Source organism: Macrobrachium nipponense, chromosome 44, assembly GCF_015104395.2.
Source record: "Macrobrachium nipponense isolate FS-2020 chromosome 44, ASM1510439v2, whole genome shotgun sequence".
Lineage (NCBI taxonomy): Eukaryota > Metazoa > Arthropoda > Malacostraca > Decapoda > Palaemonidae > Macrobrachium > Macrobrachium nipponense.
In genome coordinates this window covers 13,289,820-13,309,351 of record NC_087221.1, presented here as the reverse complement: position 1 = coordinate 13,309,351, position 19,532 = coordinate 13,289,820, and the positions used below count along the sequence as shown (strand labels likewise).

The 19,532-nt window shown below is 39.3% G+C and overlaps 1 protein-coding gene across 1 annotated transcript; it reads right to left on the bottom strand.

Annotated features, from left to right (window-relative positions):
- Nucleotides 1–286: 286 nt before the first annotated feature.
- LOC135203828 (peroxisomal acyl-coenzyme A oxidase 3-like) lies at nt 287–18,794 on the bottom strand. Its single transcript, XM_064233798.1, has 4 exons — nt 18,645–18,794; nt 18,055–18,229; nt 8,671–8,786; nt 287–488 (listed from the first exon to the last, which is right to left on the bottom strand). The coding sequence occupies exons 1-4, from the start codon at nt 18,736–18,738 to the stop codon at nt 289–291; spliced, it is 585 nt and encodes a 194-aa protein (XP_064089868.1). The 5' UTR covers nt 18,739–18,794; the 3' UTR covers nt 287–288.
- Nucleotides 18,795–19,532: the final 738 nt, after the last annotated feature.

The window sequence follows — 19,532 nt, the reverse complement described above, 5'->3', positions numbered from 1 at the left end:
AAACTATAAAAATTTCTTCAGAAAATATTTCTGAAAAATTAATGGCCCAGATGGCAGCTAATTAGTATAGTATAACTTCATCCTTTTTGCATAAAATCCTAACCTCATAATGACATCACTGCATTTATTTGTAAAAATTTCTTATATTTTATATAAATTAAGAGCCATAATACAAAAATGCTTAAACTACAATCACTTCAAATACTAGAAACTACTTGCTGAACGAGTTGTGAACACTTCTGTCTAAAACAAAACAAAAAAAAGCTACAAATGATGTCACATTCCCTTCTATAAATTCAACAACATAAGAGCCTTGATTCTCAGTACCTGCATCTGGTATTCAATTACAGGAAATTCATCATTTTCAGGTCCAAACTGTTTACGGACGGCTGAATACCGGACAGCAATTGTGAGTGCCTTCTTAATGTTTATAACACCAAAGCCAATTATTCCAACTCTCCCAGTTGACAGATTACCCAATGATGCACCTGAAAAACAGACAAAATACCATATCTTAATCACCCAGAGGATCAAAATCTTTCAAATACATCTTTGGCATAACCTCATTTGAAACTTCTTTTTTAAACTAACATTTCAAATGCAGATATATTTAAAAACAATGCCCAATTATTATTAATGAAAATAATATTCCCACTCTTCTCCCTTTTTCTTTTATGGGATTAAAATATCCTACAAATCAATCATAACATGACCACTGGGGTTAGGTAAGTTACTCTTGACATATGTAAATTTATGCATCATCTTAACTGAAATAATATTTCATTATACATCATACACAGAAGGGTAATCATACCATGGTTGTGCTACCATAACAGCCAATTCTTACACCAACTTGTTTTGGTTGTTGTTACATTTATAATTTTCTACTTACAATTTACATTATTCTTATTCCTATTTTTTTACTGTATTTTCTCTTTTTCTTATTTTTACAATACAAAAGCTAATACAATCACGTGCATAGTTATGTACAAATGTACAAACTCATTTTCTGGCAACGGAGAACTTGCCACAGCTCGTTCTGGTTGGTGTTGTTACGCTTACAATGTTTTTAGTTATATTTTACCCTATTCTCAATTATCTTCTCACTGTATTTTCTCATTTTTTAAAATTTACCAAAAGACAAATTTATGTAATTATGTGCTTATTGTACGATAAACATATAATTACATACATTAGTCTTTTAAAAATTAGAAAATACAGTAAGATAAATGAGAATAGCATAAAATGTAACTAAAAACATCATAAATCATAAGCGTAACAATTGCATTTATCTTTTGGGTTGTATAAATTAAAAAATGAGAAAATATAGAAAAATATAAATGAGAATAGCAGAAAATATAATTGTTATATTGTAAGCTATTTCTCATTTATATTTTTCTACAGTTTCTCATTTTTTTCATTTTTACAACCCAAAAGATAAATGCAATTGTGTGCCTAGGGTATGTACGAATGCATAAACTCAATTTGTGGCATCGGAAACTTGCTACAGCATGTTTAAGTTCGTGTTGTTACACTTACAATTTGCAGATTTAGGTTTTATGCTATTTTCATTCATGTTTTTACTGAATTTTCTAATCTTTTATTTTTAAAACCCAAAAGGTAAATGTAATCATGCATGTGCTTGAGATAACATATTCATGTTATGATGTCTACCAATTCTTTTCTTAGTACAAGTCAACCATCACTAATCCATTTCCATCACTAATCTGGGACTAATTTCATCTGGTACAATTTCAAATTTCCCAAGTCACTGCACCCACCTGCTGCTTCTGTTTGTTGGGGCTACTTGTGTGCTTATGTACGTTCCCTATGCACAGGATTGCGAACCAGCTTTCGATTCGCAATCAGAATATACAGGCAGTCCATGGGTTACATCAGGTTCAGCTTAAGGTGCTTGCCTCATGGCGCTGTTAACCTGCTTTACGGCACTGCAACCCGGACTTACAGCCCTGTTGCTATTTATTCCCATTACAATTATCATGATTCTGGTTAAAGAAATTTTTGACTTACAGCACCCTGCCGGGAACAGAACCCTCGCCGTAACCATGACTACCTGTACTACTTCGTTTTGCACATGCCCTGATGGCCGTACAAACTTGTGCAGGTGAGTGTTTTCACGATTGTTTGCATTCTTTAGTGACATAACTATCAGGCGACACTTGCCCTGCTCTAGTCACATAGCCACCTTCAGGGTCAACTTTGTGCACCCTTGCGCTCATCTCCTCAATTTGATCTGCTTTACTTCTTCGACATCTTCCGATCATTCCCCAAAAATATTCGCTGATCAACTGGTTGACACTTATGGTTTTTTCAAAACATTCTAATCTTCTCGACAGAATCCATTGCTCCTTACACTCATTTTCCTAAATACAAATTTCAGGTAACATATTAATCAAGAGAAAGCACATTTCTATTTATCTGATTATATTGTAAATTTCAGGGTATGGAGGAGTAATGATGGAAGTTTATATTTGACAACGTCTCCAAGGGTTGAGACAGAGAGAGAGAGACGAGAGAGAGGAGAGAGAGATCTGAGAGGAGAAGAGAGAGAGGTAAGAAGAGGGAGAGGAAGAAATTGGGGAGGAATAAATTGGGAAGTGGCGGAATACGGGGTAAGCGTGTGTCTGTTGTGGCGCTCTGTTGTGTATATCAGTGGCAGGAGTGTGTTACGCTAGTCGTAAGAAGTAAGAAATTCATTGAAGTCATAGAGTTGGTTTGGGCAGCAGTTATCGTTGGTGGTCAGTTGATGTTGTGTTATTTGATTGATTTTGGTGTTGTAAAGTTGTTGTGCGTGTGTCTGTCTGGTTGTGGTGAAGTTAAAGAGGTTGGTCGTGCATTTCGATGTCTGTGAGTGGCGGTTGGGGGCAGTATTGGAGTTGGCGGGTTGTTGTGCTGGGTGAGTTGTGTGGTTGTCGTATTGTTTCGAGCTGTTGGTGTTTGTCTGCTCAGTGATTTGTCGGGTTGTTGAGTTGTTGTGGGGTTGTGGTTCTCGGTTGGTTGTTTTGTGTTGTGATTATCGGCGGTGGTTGTGTCTCGACTGGCCTATATCCAGCGTACAGCACAGCCTAGCCCTGAGTATCTGGAGCTTGAGGTGAGTACGTGTTTGTGTTTTGTGTTCAGTATGTCATTGAACCAATTGTCCTACGGGTAAAAAGTAACGTAAAGGAGAAAGCGTGGCTGTGGGAAATTTTGTCAGCTTGTATGATTAACGTAACTGTGGGGAGTTTGTTTTTTTTCTTAGCTTTGATTCTGCCACAAGGGCATGTTTCTTATATGAAGAAATAGTTTTAGTGCAAAAATGAACCCTCTAACAGAAATAGTTTCATAGTTATTACAAAGTAAGCAATAATTTTTTCTTGTTGCAAATTTTACGTAACTTATTATAAACTGCTCGTCCCTCAGTATAGCAATGTGAGGATGTTGACCTTCTGGCACTCCTACAATGGCCTTGATGCAGGCAGGCGAGGTTTATAACAAACAAAAATCTATGGCTGAAGGCCGATATTGCTGGAAAGGAGGAATTTACATTAACTCTGGACTAAATTAAGTGTAGGTCCAGAAATTAATGGAAGGTGGTTAAATGCAGGTCCACCAGAAACACGTGGCTGGGAAATGACCCAGACCCAGAGAATTGATTTGTGCAAATCCGGTTATTTAAATGCAAGCGTCGTAACCAAGGGTTCCAAATATTTTTCTCACAATCATGCCCGATCTTTGTCTGCAAAGAAATTGCATTCTAGCATCAGTGCTAAGGTGATGGACACATGGGAAAACGTTACACATTATTTGCTCTTAGCATTGCATAGGAAAGCTCACTCAAGAGGGCATAAAATGACTGGGAGCTTATACAAAAAGGAATACTACGTTGCTTGAGTAACTAGGGGGATGTTTAATATCATTACTAGCATTTCAAGGGGAATTAATCATAGCATTGAACCACAATTGGGGAGTGAGAAGCTGAACCAAGAATGGGGGAAAGTTGCCTTGGAAGGATGAAACAAAATACAGACAAGAGGAAAAACAATTTACTGACTGCACTAGAAATTACTCTAACAGTACCTGGAAATCCTTGGTCTTGTTTTCTTCTCATCAGCTGATATTTCTGTGCACTATGGATGGTATAAGAACACATGTGTGATCCCCAGAGGAGCAGGGGTGGGGGGGAAAGGGGGGAAGAGGTGTTCCGCAGGTGAGAGGCGTCTGACTTCTGAGACCTCTCTGGAATTTGAGAAAGTTCTGAGAGCGAGCTGCTGTGGCCTCATTCTTTTAAAAACATGGCATCAATGTGCTCCTCCCCCATTCAGGACACCTGGGTAGATTAATTCTAGGCAGCCAATGGGAGTAGAGATGATTTAAGGAGAATGGAGGCTTTCAGCTCAGAGGGGCAACTCGAGAATGAATGAAATTGTTTATAAAGAGGTATTACTTTTCCTTGGTTATGGCTTAAAATCCTGAACAGTATAAATCAAGAGATAGTACAATTATACGTATTCATTTGACTATATTGCAAATTTCTGGCCATATTTTTTGATAAAATAGTTCTAGTACAAAAATCAGCTCTCTAACTGGCATAGTTTCATAGTTATTACAAAATAAGCAATAATTTTTTTCTTTTGGCCATTTTCTCAAAACTTCCATTTTTCAAAAATAATGTTTCAATCTCCACAATGACTGAACCAAATTCAATGAAACTTACAGTATGTAGTATAACTACACATCTATAATTAAAAGTGGGGAAAATTATTTTTGAGTGCAATTCCTTCAATAAGGTAGAATGAAGCCCTTACTTTACAATGGGGCCTTTTGGAGTCATGCCAATGAGATGAGGTAAAAGTTTTTCTCTTTTCAAACTGAACCACATCCAATGTTGCACTAGGGAAATTATTTTCCAGATCAATATTGTTCACTATTTCCCACATAACTCTTTAGATATGTACAGTAGATAACTAGGTCTTTCAAGCACATCAGCTCTACAATCTGTAGTTCAAAAGACCTTCACTCCAATCACGAGAGCTCTACTTACTCATTCCTCACATAAAGGACTTTCTCACAACACTCCTGTAGAGAAAAGTCCATCATTAAAATGAGCTGTGAACGATGGCTTACTAAAAAAAATAAGACCAATTAACATTTTTTAAAAATCAAGATATTTTATTTCAAACAATCATCTTTCAACACTGCACTCCTCAGGGCACACAACTACTTGACATGGGGAGACACCAAATAAGTGGGAGCAGTTTGAGAGCCATTGGAGACCATGACCATTAAAGTAATAATGGTTACAGTGGAAGCAGTAACAGGCAACAGCTTACTTGCCTTCAGGTGGTCTAGCAGATGAAACACTGGGCTTGCCTAAGACGCCCAAGGTGGGCCACAATTCCCTAAGCTGCTTGTTCTGTCATACCTGAGAAGAAAGTCAGGTCAATACCAGACTCTTCCTTTTGCCCCTAGAGAAATTATCCCCTCAAAGTGAGAATAGGCCTCCAGCGCAATGCAGGACTAGGCATCCTCTCCCCCACAAAGGCTCTCTGCCAAACATTCAGTAAGGGTCAATGGGGGAAAACTGCTCCCTTAAGAGTAGCAACAGAGGGAGGAAGTTTGGCAAGAGGACAGAAAGTCCCAAAGATGACCTTACATGTAACCAGTAGAGCATTACATTCTGATGACACCAGGAGACCTATCTTTTCTCCTTCCTATCAACCTTCAACCACTGTTTAGAGGCCAAACACAACACTCTGAACAAGGACTATTTTGATTAAAGTTGTGCTTCTGTATGAAGTACAAAGGGTGTGAGGATTAACCTCTAGACAAGAAACCTGTTGCAAGACGTCATTCCTTGGACAGTGTTTGAATACCTTATGGTTCCTCGTCAGGGAGGTGAATGGCTGCAATGACTGATGGGTGTGGCTCATCTTCATTATTAAACCAATCAGCAAAAACAATAATCATACAAAGAAAGAAAGTTGGAGAATACTAAAAAGAAAATCTCATTGAAAGCAAATAATAAAGTTGGGCTGAAAGTCTAGCAGACGTCCAAACACGAAAGTAGCAGAAGCAAAGTGGAGTACACGCAGTCCCCTGCATCGGCAATCCATTTTTACAGCACTTGTCTAGCAACGATGATACTGGATTTTCAGCGCCAACATGCACCAGTTTCCACCTAACAGTGGCACTATTAACCAGGGATCGGCACTATTATCGCCAATTTTTGGTTACCAGCGATTTTCATTAATGTCATGCTGTCGGGAACGCAACCCCTACCGAGGACTGCCTGTATATATAAACAGGTGGACTGGGCTTCCTCCTACCTGCTGATAATTAATGACCTTATCTGAAAGTTAGTTCACAAGCTAAGTCCTGTAAAGAACAAAGGTTTGTATTTGTGTAGGAGCAATCTAAAATTAGGCATAACAAGTTTTACCGAAAAACTATTCCAACAGTAATTTCTGTTAAAGAAAAAGTGCTACTAATTGGGATTCTAACATTAAAGTGAGAGAAATGCAAGAAAAGTTTTGAAAAATGATCTTGCATTTGAACCTTATTATGAATAACAGGCAAGCCTATAGAATGTTCAAGGTTACACTTTTGTTGAGAACATAAGGAATAACAAATACGTATAGTAAACTCTCGTTATCCGCGTGACTGATAATCACAAATTTGGTACAATGTGATAACGGTAAATTAAACGCAAAAAATCTCTGAACAATGCGAGTCTATAAATTTTTTATCGTGAAAAATTGCTGAAAAGCGCGTTCAAAACCCGAAATTTCATGTGTACGTTGTTATTAAAATGCCAAAGTAGTTCCAATAATGCTCTGCGTATTTTGTTTACAAATTATCCCGCTGAATTATTAAATATTAAACTTAAGAGAGGCCAAATTTTTATCACCTAACTTCTTCACCTCCATATCTTTATGCCATCTTCTAAGTTAAAGAAGTTCAAAAAAGTTCAAGAGAATGATGAAAGTATTGTTCTAATGTTATACCTGTTGCATAAATGTGTACAGCCATGAACAACTGAACGAGAAACAATTTTTTTGCTAAGCACTACCAAATCCCATAACAACATCTGTTTTGCTTGTATTTCAACCATCGTACGATAGTAAACAATTACTGTAGTTATTTTATAAATGATGTTATGTAGCATAGGACTGATATAATTTTATGTAATAATTTTACTTGCTGTGAGATTGTCAAGGCAATATACTGTTAAATTTAAACAGCAAGTTGTAGCTGAAGCTGATAAAATAATATTTCATGCATGGATAAAACTCCCAAACTTTGATATGAATTCAAACATAACCATGGATAAAACCGAGACAAAATTATTTTAATCAAAACTACTGGGCATGATTCAAAGAGCACATTTCACTGTTTTTTACACATCAATAAAAGATAAATAACGTAAAGCTCATTTTACGATGAAAACAATTGAAAATAACAAACGGAATCGCTGGATTTTTATGCAATCTATCAACGAAAAAATAATTAGTTCACAATGAGATGGATTAAAGTAAAATTTCAGCTTAAAAACACGTTGCATAACGAAAAATGATTTTGTTCCTTATAAATAAAGTATTTAGATATTCATTTAGCTAACTAGGAGCAAGAACATTTGCTGAGAATTGAGTTGAATAAGGCAATATAAACTCATATTTGCCATTAGCTGATTTCCAAAACAAAACATTGACTGCTATATTAGTGTTTTATAATACGATAATATGAGGATACATACAATATTACTGGATAAAGCAAAGTACTAATGTATAACTTTAAAAAATCTTCATGGAAAAGGTGCATATTTATTAAGTTTGTATTTTATAATTAAACATAGCTATAAGCAAGCCTGACACCGATCAATTATGCTGAAGTCAGACCGAATCTGATTCGTTTCTTGTTCAATTTCTTTTTTTACTGAATTATTATACGATCTGATTCTCGTTTCGTGTTCAATTTCTTTCTGTACTGAATTATCATACGTCAGAATGCATTGAACCTCCAGAATTAGCCAATAATGATTGAGTATACTGTAGGCTAGGCTACTGTATATGCATTTGATTATCATATTGTATACAAAGCTAACTCTTGTTAATTTTATTCAATTTCTTTGTACTGAATTATCATTAGTCAATATACAACGTGAATTATCATTAGTCAATACACAATGAACTGAGAGAATTAACTGATATCAATAATTACTGTACCATATATGCATAGAGTAACTACATTGTGTAGTGCAGGCTAGGTATATACGTGAAGATGGTACTAATTACACTAGTGTAGGCTAGGCCATATTCGAGATACAATTTTTTCAACAAACGATGGGTTTTTTGGAATTTAACCCCATTGTAAGTAGGTGAATACCTGTACATATTTATTTCAAGTTCAGTACAGTGCATTTAGGTAATGTATAAATAAAACTTTGGCATTAAATCTAGATTACATTGGTTTACCATTAATTCTTATGGGAATATGTTTCATAACCGCGATTTTGATATCCACGACCATTTTCAGAAACTAATTAGGCGTGGGTAATGAGAGTTGACTGTATCGTGAATCTAACAGAACAAACAATAATTGGCATCATTCTAACATTAATACACATACGATAATTCAGCATCATTCTAATATGAATACACAATCACCTACCAAATCTCTTGTTAGGATCTTTAAATGGTGTCTTATAAATCCCATCTGGTGTAACATCTCCAGTGCGGTTGAGAAGATTTTCATGGGGAATTGAATAGTGATCAAACATTACAACACTGAAAAAAGAATTGAACAGGTTTCTGTCATTTCACAACAAATGTTCATTAAACTGCAGTACAAAAGTGTAGTCTGAATACTATGTTTTTGTAATAGAAATATTTTCATAAAATCCATTAACTAATTATATGACTATATCCTTACAAGTTCCCAGGCACATTAGTCTTACCACTATTGTCCCATCTAGATATACAGCTATGCTACAACCTCAACTTTCTATGTAAAATATGTGAGGCAGCTAGAATCACAGGGCTGGATTTACATGAAACACTTACTTAGTGTTATATAACCATGCAGTCCACTCACCTAACAAGCAAGTTCATAATATGCTATATGGGCTGACATACAGTACTCAAAATAAATTATAAGAAAAGAACCATGGATACAATAATACATGCATCTCTGTGTATGTGTTTGTTGATATTATCGGAGCTTACAGCTTCAATAATGTAATACGTACCTATGTATCTAATCCCCCCCCCTCCTCCCTCTCTCTCTCTCTCTCTCTCTGTGAAATGTTTTCATAATTTTTGTACAATACAGTATTAAGATATTTGGGAAAAAACAAACCATAAGTATATTGAAAAATGTAATTACTATTTATCATCATCTCTATTAAAACTTGTATGTAGTATGTATGTGTCTGTGTCCTTCTGCAGCTCTTTGTAACATTATAGCTCCATAATAAAATTTTAAGAAAAAACATGCAGCACTGCAAAATAACATAAATCAAACTTATAAAAAATACTATAGCAATGCAACAACACATACATACACAGCCATTATAAAAAAAATGGATATTTATAAATTATTTATTAATTCTCTGTCCTAATTCACTGATCATCACACCACTTCTCTCTCCCTCTTTTACCGGAATTACAAAATCATGGGTTTACTCAGTAATGAAGATTTTGAAGGAGAACTTGATCAACCAGAGTGTAAAATGTTCAAGAAAGATAGTTCAGAAGGAGATGTTAATGAATACTTGGATTCAGTCAACTGTTTCATTCCATTAGAAAAAGAACATAAAATGCTGGAAGTTGTGATAAACACACTTAGAAAAGCAGCTCTTTACAGATATACATCTAATTTACAGACCTGGCCCTCACTGTGGAAAAATGTGAAAACTTACAATAGTATACAGCAACCTAAGCAACATTACCCAAATTAATATACCAAATTTGTAACTAATTTGTATTTTTCATAACTAACAAACCTGAGGTCTTAACATTAGGATTTACTAGCGCCAAGCTGGAAACCGGTAGAATTAAAATTACACTTGTGAGATCCAGGGACTAATGGCATCTATACCAGGTCACGGGGCATGTATACCCAGAATGCCCACGGCTACCTGTGACCCATCAGTTATTTTCCTACCGCCTTTAAGATAAGACGTGTTACTGTCTATCTCATTTAAAGCCGGTTTTTCAGTTTGCCCGTTCTTTATCCATTTCATTTTTTTATTTTTCATTCCTTTTCTTTCTCCAAGTGTGATCAGTGTGTGGTAAGAGTGTATACGTGGTATGATGGAGAATTTTGCCTCAACATCGGGATCGTCTACCGCTTCGAAGAGGAGACAAAGGAAATGCCCAGGAGTCAGTGGCTTCCCTTGTTCTAGGTTCCTAACCTCGGTGTCGACGGATCCTCATCCAACGTGTAGTAGGTGCAGGGAAAACGTATGTACGGTTACTAATCCGTGTTCTGTTTGTCGCGGTTGGTCGGTGGAACAGTGGAAGAAGTTCTATGGGAAAAGCCAATACAAAAGAAAGGGGGTGACGCCATCTTTGGATGACCAAACCTTACCGGCTTCTTTTGTATCGGTAATAAACCAGGCTGCTCCATATGTTTCTCCACCTGCTTTTGAATTGTCTCATACCCCTTCGGTTTCTCCTAGCGGTTCTGTATCGGAAACGTCAGGAGGGGCCTTGGGTAGTTTTATGAATAATTTGCACTCTCCTTTGTTCCCAGCAAGTAGAGGGGGAGATCCGCCATCTTTGTTCCAGGCTCCTGCTACGCAAGCGCATAGGTTAGATGGTACGTGGTCAGCGCTAGGCCTACCAGCGTACCAACCTTGGATGGTCTGCTTGCGCATTATATGACGTCACGGTTCCAGCAGGGTCCGGCAGCGCTGAATGTTCCTCATCCCCCGGGCTTGCAAGTTTATTGGGAAATTAATGCCGCTGCTTCTCCATCCCACTCAGTATTTACAGCGATGCAGAACGTGGGAGGTAATTTGGCAGCAAACATGCGGTTACCAGCAGAAACCTCTCAGTCTCTCCCTACGAGAGAGATGACGTCACAACATACGTCACACTCTGAGATGGCAGGCGTGATGACGTCACAGACCGATTCTCGGGCCTTTTTCGCTGCACCCAGACGCTAATACGCCTTCTGATCCGTCAATGCAAACTGTAATGCAGAAGTTACAGGATATAGAGGAGAGAATGAATAAGAGAGACAAAAAGAAAAAGTGTGATTCGCCTTCTTCGTCTTCTTCCTCTAGTTCGGCGTCATCGCTAAGTCCGATAACGTCACGGCGAGCGCCAGTCAAGCGTTGGAGGAGGATTCGGGAGTTCCTAGCGGATCCTCGGGCCAAGAGGAGAAGAATCAATTCTTCCTCTTCTTCGGACGAAGACTGTCATTTCCAAGTCAGCAAGAAGGTCGGAAAATCAGTGGCTATTAAGCACAAGGTTGCCAGACGAAGCCGTTCGCAAGAGTCCGAACAAGCGAGAGAGGTGACGGCCGGCGGAGCCAGCGGCCGAGGCGGAGTTGCCAGTTCGGATCGCAAAAACTGCGATACCTCTGGTAATAAAATCGACGTTGGCGGCGAAAGGTGCAGCAGAGGATGGAATGCAGGTCCCAGTTTTCGCCCGTAAGGCCGTTCAAAATACGTACGAAGGACGATAAGGCTCCTATTAAAAGTACGAAAATAGAGAGTTGGCAACCTCGGCGGATAACGTTCGTGGAAGGCAGTGTCCGTCTGGAGAGAAGGCCGAGGCCGGGCTCGCCGACGCTCGAAAACGATGCCAATGCTAATAAAGACGACTTACCTCTGTCTTAAGGGAGCCTTCATCTTGGAGATCTAGACGAGATTCTCGCTCTAGATCCGTGAGCAGAGAAAGAGTGAGACGTTCTCGTTCCCCTGCTGACTATCTGGGATCGAGCCAACAGCGGCCAGCAAAGATCAAAGAGGCCGCGCCGTAGGGGCAGGCGGCCGTGGAATTCCGGGCCGTCTGTCAGAAGATAGAGGCGAGACAACATCTCTCGTGACGGAGAGTGGTACACTAGAGCCGGAGAAGGAGAAAACCAAGAGTTTCTGGCCTCGTATGCAGAGGTTATTGATTTGATTCGTCAATTCAATAGCCTTTCGGAGAAGACAGAAACACCGGCCAGTATGCTTCCTCCTGGAATTGACATGGCGTTTGGACTAAAGAGGGATACCAAGGTGTCGTATGAATTGCCTTGTTCGAGTCATGCGGAATCGGTCTTGCAACACGTAAACGCAAAGATTGCAGGGAGGGATAATTCCTTAAGATCTAATAGATCATTTAAATTTATTCCCCCTCCAATGATAAAGCAAAGGAAATATTATACGACACCGAAGTCCCTTTGCTGTCTAGACAAATGAACACTAATGTTGTAAGGTTAAGGCCTGGATTAACCTTGGATCAGGTTAAAATGGAGTGCCCTTCGATGACGTACCAAGAGGCTGCCACGTAGAAGCAACAGCTTCTTCTGTCTTTCAGGCTGCGTCCTGGTTAGACCTTTGGTCAACAGCAGTGGCGAAAATTGCATCCTCGGAAGCAACAAGGAAAGTAGTAGATGAACCATTGTTCATTAGATTACTACAGTCAGGGTCCAAGGCGATTGCGTACCTGACAAACGTAAGTGCCAATGTTTGGGCAAATATCCTGCTAATGAGGAGAGATGCAGCATTGGCTAGACTAAGCCGCAATGTGGATTTGGATTCCCTGTTAGCAATGAGGAATGGGGATATCTTGGAATCGCAACTACTGTTGCCAGAGGTCATACTGGAAGAAGCGATAGATAGAAGAAGGATGGACACTAACGATAGGTTGGTGCAACAGGCAGTTAGGAAAACCTCTAACAGTCAAACTATTCCTTTGGAGGGAAGACAACAGCAGATGTCTCGAAAGAAACCAGTGAGACATAGCATCCCTAATAGAGTCACAAGACCCTCTTCCCCAAAGAGGATATAAAACTCATCGGCCCTTTCACAATAGAAACAACAGAGGAAGGGGCAATAGGGGAAGGGGGAGAGGCTCAAGAAGATAGGATGGGCGCCTCCCATCACTCGGCCACACCAGTGGGGGGTTGCCTGGCAAATCACTGGAAGGTGTGGCAGGAACTAGGGGCAGAGCAGTGGGTGGTGGATGTTCTCAGGATCGGGTATTTGAGATTCCGTTCGAGGTAACCCCGCCCCTGACAGATCAACCATTACCCCACGTCACTTATGCCCACAAATCTCAGGCCACTATTCTGCAGGACGAAGTGAAGAAGATGATGGAAAAAGGAGCTGTGCAACAAGTATGCAGTCCGACAAAAGGCTTCTACAGCAGGATTTTCCTGGTACCCAAAGCCAACGGGGAGTGGAGGACAGTAATAGACCTGTCAACGCTGAATCTGTTTATAAGGAAAACCAGTTTCAAGATGGAAACTCCGAAAACGGTTCTACAAGCAGTCAGAATCGGACTTTATGCTGACAGTCGATCTAAAGGACGCATACTTTCAGATACCAGTCCATCAGTCTTCAAGGAAATTTCTCCGCTTCAGTCTTGCAGGGAAAGCTTTCGAGTTCAAGGTCCTGTGCTTCGGATTGACAACGTCTCCTCAAGTTTTTACAAGAGTGTTCCTCGTGTCGGCGTGGGCGCACGCTCAGGGATCAGGCTGATAAGATATCTGGACGATTGGCTGGTGATAGCAAAGTCCAGGGAGAAATTACTCAGGGACAGGGCGGCCCTCCTGCAACTTTGTCACAGCCTAGGTATTGTGGTGAATCAGCAGAAGTCGCAGCTGGATCCAAGTCAACGTTTGGAATATCTGGGAATGGTGATAGACACACACAAGCCAAAGTATTCCCGACAGACCAAAGAGTACAGAAATGCAAACAAGTGGTGAATGCCTTTCTGGGAAGCAGACACAGCCAGCAAGACAGTGGCAGGTGGTGCTGGGAATCCTAACCTCCCTGGAGAAGCTAGTACACAAGGAAGGCTACACCTTCGTCCCTACAATGGAGGATGAAGGAGTTTTGGTCACCAACAGTAGATCACCCGTACGAGCAAAATTCCCGTTGTCGGCAGAAGTGAGGAAAGACTTGCTGTGGTGGGTGGACGACGACAATCTGACAGTGGGTGTCCCCCTTCAACAATCCTCCCCAGACCTCTTGCTGTTCTCGGATGCATCACTAGAAGGCTGGGGAGCCCATATGGAGGAGTTGATGGTGTCAGCAAAATGGAATTGCAAGGACAGAGAACTCCATATAAACGTGCTGGAGTTGAAAGCAGCTTTCCTGGCTCTACAAGAATTCAGGGAGAGAGTAAAGGGACACTCGGTGGTATTGATGTCAGACAACACCACAGTAGTAGCTTATATAAACAAGCAAGGAGGCCTAGTTTCTCGGCAGTTACATGTGATGACAGTTCAACTTCACCAGTGGGCTATAGAGAACCTGGTAGACATCAAGGCCAGGTATATTCCGGGAAAAAGAAACATAGTGGCCGACAAGTTGAGCCGCAGGGATCAGATTCTGGGAACGGAGTGGTCCCTACACCAACAGGTAGTGGACAGGATGCTCATGTTGTGGGAAGGACCGATCATAGACCTATTCGCACCAGGTACAACAAAAAGTTGGAAGTGTATTGTTCAGTAGTCCCGGATGCAGAAGGCAGCAGCAAGAAGATGCGCTACAACACCCCTGGGACAATCTGGACGTGTACGCATTTCCTCCATTTTGTCTAATCCGTCAGGTTCTGAACAGGGTAATGCGGTCTCAGAACCTCAAGATGACCCTGGTAGCCCCGTTATGGCCGAAAGCAGAGTGGTTTCCAGACCTACTGGAACTCCTAGTAGATGTGCCAAGAGAGTTACCTCCATGGAGCAACCTTCTGTGTCAGCCTCACGTGGAGAGGTACCACCAGTCGGTGAAGTCCCTATCGCTTCACGGGTGGAGACTGTCAAGTATCTCCTCCGAGAGCGAGGGTTTTCGCAGAAAGCAGCAACTCAGATGGCAGGTAATATCAGAAAATCATCTGCGACAGTATACCAAGGGAAGTGGTCAGCATACTGTGATTGGTGTCGTAGGGGGAACGTGTCTCCACTCGGTACCACTATTCAGCAGTTAGCAGACTTTCTGATATATCTCAGAACAGAAAAACATATGTCTGTATCTGCAGTGAAGGGGCACAGGCTGCTCTAGCCTCAGTCTTACGAATGAAAGGAGTGGACATATCGTCTTCATGGGAGTTGGCCATGCTGATGAGGAGCTTTGAACAGTCATGCCCACCAAAGGAGCAAAAAAACCCCAGATTGGGATCTGACCAAGGTACTGAGTAGTCTGACAAAACCCCCTTACGAACCACTAAGGCAGTCCACGGATAGGAGCCTGACCTGAAGACAGTCTTCTTATTGGCCCTGGCTTCAACCAAAAGGGTGGGGGAGCTACATGGCCTCTCATATCTCATAAAGCACTCGAGAGGTTGGAGATCAATGGTGTGTGAGTTTGTCCCAGAATTCGTGGCAAAGACCCAAAATCCAACAATAGTAGACGGCAGATTCGACTCCTTTACCATACCTTCCTTGGCAGACTTTGTAGACAACGACAAAGCTGAAATGCTCCTGTGCCCCGTCAGGGCACTAAGGGAGTACTTAAAGAGAACAAGGCACCTCAGGCCGGGGTGCCAGAGGTTGTTCGTAAGTACAGGACGGAACAAGAAGGAAGTGTCCAAGAATACAATATCATTTTGGCTAAGGGAGACAATCAGAATGCTTATACTGCAGAAGACAGAGGGTCAGATAGCCAGGTGGGAGCTAGAGCTCATGACATCAGGGGTGTGAGTGCTTCCCTAGCATTTAAGAAGACAATGTCTGTGGATGAAAAAAATTCTGAAAGCTGGCGTGTGGAAGCGCCAAACAACTTTCACCTCATTTTATTTGAAAGATGTTTGCCCATAGATCCTTGGACACCTTTTCCTTGGGTCCAGTGGTGGCGGCCCAACAAGTAATATAATTCATCCAGTGCCCCTGGCGGGTCAGTTTGCGTCTAGTCTAAGATGAAGGTATGAAAGTAGAATGAATGGGATGACTGGTCTTTTTTCTTTACTACTTTCTTCCTACTCCTTTAACTACGGGCAAATATGAAGGAGAGTACCGTCATGTGCTGGAACGGACTAGATGCAGGTGAGATGGTCAGCCATACTGTGAAGCTATCTTAGCTGATGATATACTTTTCAGTAGCAACACACCCCTCTGGATAATAAGGAAGAGGGGTGAAGGTGGATCCAGTCGCAAGGGACAAGAGTAAACAGTAGAATGGTATCTACACCCAGTGGGAGGAAACCAATAGATCCGCTTATATCTTTGGTCCTAGGTTCATTGTCCATTCTCTAGAATTTCCCTATATATTCGGAAATGGATAAGGTGCAACTTCCAGTCAGTTGTAGAGACTTACCTCCCTCCAATAGTAAGTCTATCCTAATGTTAAGACCGAAGGTTTGTTTCGTGTATGAACAAATACCAAATTTGTAACTAATTTGTATTTTTCATAACTAACAAACCTGAGGTCTTAACAGTTAAAGGCCCACCTCGAACACCCCTCTAGCAGTCTAAACTGGGTTAGAAATATAACTGATTTTTAGCATTCACAGGAGGTTCTTCACCCTGCTCTATGAACCAGGTAGCATGGACAACCAATGCAGAAGCATAAGTGACCAACTGAGACTGAGACTATTACATTAATGACTAACACACTGATGGTCTCTCGCTCTCTCTCTCTCTCTCTCTCTCTCTCTCGTCTCTCTCTCTCTCTCTCTCTCTCGATCCTCGTCTCTCGCTCTCTCTCTCTCTCTCTCAGTCATAAGTAAAACTTTTTATAACACACAAAAATTCAGAGTACATACTTGTACAGAATATAAATCTCAGTTAAATTTTCCTGCATATGATCATATCCAAGTTATCCAATATAGGAAGAAGTAAAGCATGGAAAGAAGAAAGGTCTGCATAATGTAAGAAAAAAATAACTGATAATAGACAAATAAATTATAACAACAATCAAGGGATCTACGGTAAAATAATGTACAGGTTAAATTAATGTATATGTGAAACAAATTTCTCAAATAGTAAGACAATGAAGTGAATATTAAAATATTTAAGACAGCAAGTGGATGAGCAGAGGAACAAAGCATGGACAATTTATTTAATAAACTTCAAGTTTACAAATACAAAGTTAACAAGTACTTTGAACATATGAGAGTCAAGCCTCAGGTCCTAATAAAGGCCTAAGGTCTTTGTTGTGCTCTCCTTCACCACCTCACATCTTTGCAGATGACTATTATTTTTTTAAATCAGAAAGGGGAAAAGTGAGAAAAAAAGTAAAAAATGCCAGGATGATGATGGACCGAAAACCCAAAGAAATACAGTACCTTGTAATGAAGTACAATACTACATAACAGGCAGTTGATAGGACCTTACATCTGACAAGGGGACAACAATACTCCAAAGTACAACTTAGAAAGTTTTCTTTTAAACTGCTAAAATTGGATAAGCTGTCAGGAATGGATCAGATATTAACTCTGAGGGAAAATTGAATGCAGTATAACATATTCATTGTCCATCTGGTGATCATAAGGCAACACTCTGGTTTGGGTTACATGGTTAATGGGGTCATGATGAAAAACAAAAACTCTTGAACCATGAAAAATAATTAATAGGCAAATGTCTTAACACAATTGACCACTTAGTAACAAAAAAACATTACAAAAGTTGAAAAACTTAAATTACAAAAACAAAAGAAAAATCAAAAATAAAACATACATTACCCAGCCTTAATCTAATAACACAAATGAGAAAACAGCTAAACATTCAGGACGTCTCAAATAACTCCAAAGTAACAATGACAAAGAAATCAGGCTACTAGTGTGTAACATATCTGAAGCACACCAACAGCCTTCAAAGAGCATAAATATGATAATCTTATATGTACAAACTGACTAATATTGATGATTTCCTTTGTGAACTTAAAATGCTGCTTACCCATTATCAACACCATTTAGCCCTAGTTTATGACCCATGTCTACTATGGTAACACCAGGGTAGGGCAAAAATGTCCGTGGATCACGAATGGGTACAAAGAAAGTGTGAAGACCATGACAAACACCATCTGGAGTGTACAACTGGGCAAACACTAAGGCATGAGTTGCTGTTTTTCCTGTAAAATTAAGAACAATTTTCCTTTAGGAACTTTTTTTTTTAAACTTTATGCACTCTACTCTTTTTCAATTACAAGAAACAAACTGAAATTACATTGCATACAGTAATTACTGGACAAGTGAAAAACATTTATCATCATTTCACAATTTACTGCTTTTAAATTTCCTAACAACCAATACTACTTGTCTTTAACATGGTACCTTCACCGTCTATCATTAATCTTTAAGACCACTGAAACTGCAAACAGAAAAAGTTAAGCATTAAATCATTTTGAAACTGTTATTCTGCGCAAATTTCTAACTACATAACTAGCAGAATATATTTCAACTTTTGTATATGTAATGAATGAAGAAATAAACTTATTAACCTTACTCATTAATTAAAAACACAGTATATTAAAGCAAAGAACTAACCTAGATTTCCAGACCAGCACTTAGCAGCTTCAAAATCTGGTGTATGAATGATAAAACTTTGTGTTTTCTTGTCAAACACTGCTTCAGTTCTCATAGCTCTCGAGTTAGTTCCATGAGATATCTCTGTTAAACAGAAACATCCACCTATCTAAAATGAGAAATAATTCATTAAAACCTCCAACTATTTCATAAATGAGCTTTAATTCTTCAAATACTTTGAATACTAATGTAAGAGTGAAGCATCTGTGGATATATAAAACTATATATTCTAAAGACAATGACCAGAATCATATTATTTCACTACTGAGCAATTATACATTTAACTTTAATCATTCTTATTGACAACTGTATGCATTTTGGAAAAGTTAATGAACACAAAAAGTTTCCCATAATATTTTGCCATCATTATAGTAAGTGTTATATCAATTTTCATAAACAATTATCAGGGCATGAATTACTTTTACAAGAATGTGTATGAACACCAGCATCAGTTTTATAGGGTATATTATAAACTGGTACTCTATGAAACAGTTTTAGTACTAAAACTCTAATAAATATGTTCCAAAAAATATAAAAAATTAAAACATTCAAAGTACACCAAAAATTATTCCTCTTTGGATTGTGAGAATTTAATAAAATGGTAAAACTCTAAATTGAGTTATTTGTGCTATGCATAAAATACTACGTATACTCAACATAGAAATAAATAAATCCTAGGACATTAAAATAATGTACGAAAAAGCTATATACTAAAACTTTTCACACAAAATACTACTCAAACCAATATTTAAGTAACTAGCATCATGAATATCTGGTCCAATATACGAAGTATAATGTAAGTGACATAGTATTTAAAAAGGTTATTCACAAGTGGCTTCTACCAAAAAT